The sequence below is a fragment of the Orycteropus afer genome, unplaced genomic scaffold (assembly GCF_000298275.1).
Source record: "Orycteropus afer afer isolate SDZICR_OR568_19922 unplaced genomic scaffold, OryAfe1.0 scaffold00627, whole genome shotgun sequence".
NCBI lineage: Eukaryota > Metazoa > Chordata > Mammalia > Tubulidentata > Orycteropodidae > Orycteropus > Orycteropus afer.
This window is the reverse complement of record NW_006922214.1, coordinates 569,676-573,310: the sequence shown is the minus strand read 5'-3', so window position 1 is coordinate 573,310 and position 3,635 is coordinate 569,676. Positions and strand designations below refer to the sequence as shown.

Genomic DNA, 3,635 nt, shown 5'->3' with positions numbered 1-3,635 from the left:
AATGGACACAATGCAGACCTTAAAAAGTTGTAGAAAAGTCATAACTACACATTAGATTGTACATCCCAAAGCAAACCTGATGTATGTAATGACACCATTAAGTAATTAAATAATTAAGATTTTTAAAATCAGACATTTATATAGAGTTTCAAAAACTAGTATAACAAGTAATGTTAAAACTTATCTGTAAAAATGTTGAATTCTGGTGATACATTTCTCTGTGTCCAGTTTTGGTGTCAGAGATGTGGGAAATCATTTATCCATTGACTTGATTATTTTGTGCTTTAAAGAATGAATCCTGCCTCTTTTTCTTTTTAAATTGTTCCTAGAGAATGCCATTTAAAAAATGCAGGCAATGTCATAGTAACCATAGAATGGCAGTAGCTATAGTCTACAAATAGAGACAGAGCCAAAGAGGTAAAGATGATCTAAATAAAATGTAGGTGGTAAGAGGCTGAAGAACTCAGCATTGGTTTAAAACCAGATCAGATTGTGTGTAGATGAGAAGGACAAGGCACCGATATTGCAGGAAAGCACTGTAAAGGGGAAAAAAAAGAAAATGTCAGAAGTGAAGCAGTACCTTTCAGTACTGAAATGAAAGGCATGTCCCATTGTAACTTTGGGAGTTGGCAACAGAAGTCAATAGTGAGAAATAGAATCATCATGAAAAGAAAAAATAGCAGCAGAGTTAAGGGGATATAAAGCCCTTTAATCCCATGTTGAAATCAAGTAAGAAGATAAGTGAATGGGTCCAGGATTAAGATCATTGACTGGTGATAGATAACCCAAGGAAAAAGACCAGATACGAACTCTCTTTCCAGAGGTTAAAGAGAAGCCAGACCACCTCAGTTTTGGGGGTATTAGCTATTATTCCTTGCCATCCTTTAATTTCCTAACATTTACAGTCCACTCTTGGTTGGAAGATAGATGGTCAGTTTTGAGTTCCTTCAACAAGAATATCTGTTATGTGCATAGATATAGGTGGCACAGATGGTTAACTGAGAGGCTGGCAGTTGGAACCCACCCAGAGGCAACTCAGAAGAAAGGTTTCTGGAAGGTCACAGCTTTGAAAACCACAGAATGCAGTTCTCTGCACACCTGGGGTCATCATGAGTTGGAATCTACTCTGCAACTGGTTTGGTTTTTGGTGGTAGAAATGTAAACCAAGTGTAATATAGTCACAGATTCGCATGTTCCATACTCAGATGCTGGAAGAAAAGTTTGTAATTGATCTGATATTCCTCATGAACTACTCATATAACTAAAGTGGGTGGTCTTTTGATTTCAAGTGATAGAGAGTCTAGTATCTGAAAAACTTGGAATGGCTTGACCAGGAGACATCCATCCATGTCCATACCTTCCACCACATGGGGCTGAATGCTTCACCACTGTCTCTGAGGCAGAGACAGGCTCTAGAGTTACACTTGTTCCAGGCCCAGTTTTTCCCTCCTACTAGATCATTCCCATCAACACGGAAACATTCTGTAATAACTCCTATCTTTAAAATAAAAGTTCTTTTCACATCTTCTTCCACCTATTTACTCACATTTCTGATCCCCTCACAGCAAAACTCCTTCAAAGAATAACTACTTCAATAAATTTGCTGCTATTAGTTGTTCTTCACTTTTCCTCTTCTTCATTCTCTAACAACTAGTCAGTATACCATATAACAAAACAGCTTGTCAAAGGTACCAAGGAGCTACAAATTACTATACTCAGTAACCAATCAATTCTCAGTCTTCATCGTACTTGACCTATCAGCATCAATTGACCCAATTAATCATTGCCTTCTTGAAAACACTTTCTTCATTTAGCTTTTCTCTTGATTCTTCTGCTTTGCCTTCTTCATTACAGTGTCCTATGCTGATTTCTCTTTCTTATCCCCTGACCTCTAAATGCTTGGTGTACCTCAGAGCATAACCTATGAACTTCTTCTTTTACCTTTCCACACTTAAGCTTCATATAGCATCTGTATTCTGGTGACTCCCTAAATTTTTTATTTCCAGTCCAAACCTCATTTGAACTCCAGATTCATATACCCATTGCTTTCTGTACTTGACATCTCTACAGGCATCTCAATGAATTCAAAACCAAATTTTCCTGATCCCACCCCTAAACCTCCTTCCCCAACAGACTTCACCACTTCAGCTTCATTTTAGTTGCTTAAACTAAAAGCCTTAGAATCATCTTTAACTCCTTTCTTTTGTTCACACTCCATTTTCAATACATTTGCAAACATTTCACTGTCATATTCAAGGGATATGCAGAATTTACACTTTTAATTCATCTACCACTGTTCTGTTTCAAACCACCATCATTTCTTACTTGGATCATTGCAGTAACCTCCAATCCAGACTCCCTGCTTTTCCTGATTTCTCCTACAGTCAATTCTCATTATAGCACCGAGAGTGATCCTTTAAAATATAAGCCAGAACATATTATTTCTCTGATCAAAATCCTTCAATGGTTTCTTATGTCAGAGTAAAACCAAAGCTCTTATAGTGGCCTGTAGGATCCTACAGTGGTTCTACTTGATCTGCCTCCTTCATACTGCCCTTGCATTCTCTAGTCTTCTCCCTTTCACTTATTTTGCTCTAGCTACACTGGCCTTTGTGATGTTCAAACACAGCTAGGGACCTACCACCTCAGAGCCTTTGTATTTGATGTTCCCCTCTGCCTGAAATGTTCTTCACCTAGACATCTGTATGATTGACTTCCTTCAGATTTCTTGGCCTTCTTACATAAAATAGTACCTCCTTCTACTTCCATCCTGGTACATTCTATCTCCTTCACCCCACTTTATTTTTCATCATAGAAATTATTACTGATATATCACATCTTTAATTGTTTATTTTCTGTGTCCCTTCACTAAAATATAAGCTCCATGAGGACAGTATTACCCAAGAACAGATCCTACATACAAATTTATTTTCAAATAGGATTTGGTCCCTTTTAGGAAAATCATTAGAAAAGAACCAAGGGATAGGGACTATAGGCTGCCCAGCAACACGCCACACCCACAGTCATCTACCCAGGAGACACCAGCACCTGGTTTGCAAGCAAGCTACTCATTCCAAAGCAAAATAAATTTGATAAGAGCAGAATTAGCTACTCAAAAATCTTGCTATCCATCTGGGGGCCTGGGCATCAATAGAATCAGTCTAGTTCAGCAAGAGTATGGATCCTAAAATGCCTGATAAGGTTGCAATGATGGCTGAAGGCTTTCCCACATTCATCACACTCATATGGTCTCTCTCCAGTGTGACTTCTCTGATGTTTCATAAGGAGTGTTCGCCTACTAAATCTTTTATCGCACTGACTGCACTGATAGGGTTTCTCACCAGTGTGAATTCGAAGATGCTGGAAGAGCCCTGCATTCTGACTGAAGGCTTTCCCACACTCATTGCACTGATAGTGCTTCTCTCCAGTGTGTATCCTTTGATGCTGAACAAGGTATGAGTTCAGGCGGAAGGCTTTCCCACACTCTTCACATTCATATGGTTTTTCCCCTGAGTGGGTTCTTCTGTGTCGAATGAGGCCATTACTGGCACTGAAGGCTTTCCCACACTCCTTACACTGATAAGGTTTCTCTCCAGTGTGGCTCCGATGATGTTCATTGAGGCCTGACCTCTGGC

The 3,635-nt window shown here is 39.1% G+C and overlaps 1 protein-coding gene across 1 annotated transcript in view; it reads right to left on the bottom strand.

The window, feature by feature from the left end:
- Positions 1-3,156: 3,156 nt before the first annotated feature.
- LOC103210592 (zinc finger and SCAN domain-containing protein 31) overlaps positions 3,157-3,635 on the bottom strand; it is a 2,604-nt gene continuing 2,125 nt past the window's right edge. The window contains exon 3 of the mRNA XM_042783067.1: positions 3,157-3,630. Coding sequence (XP_042639001.1) covers positions 3,157-3,630 — 474 coding nt within the window. The remainder of the gene's footprint in view (positions 3,631-3,635) is intronic.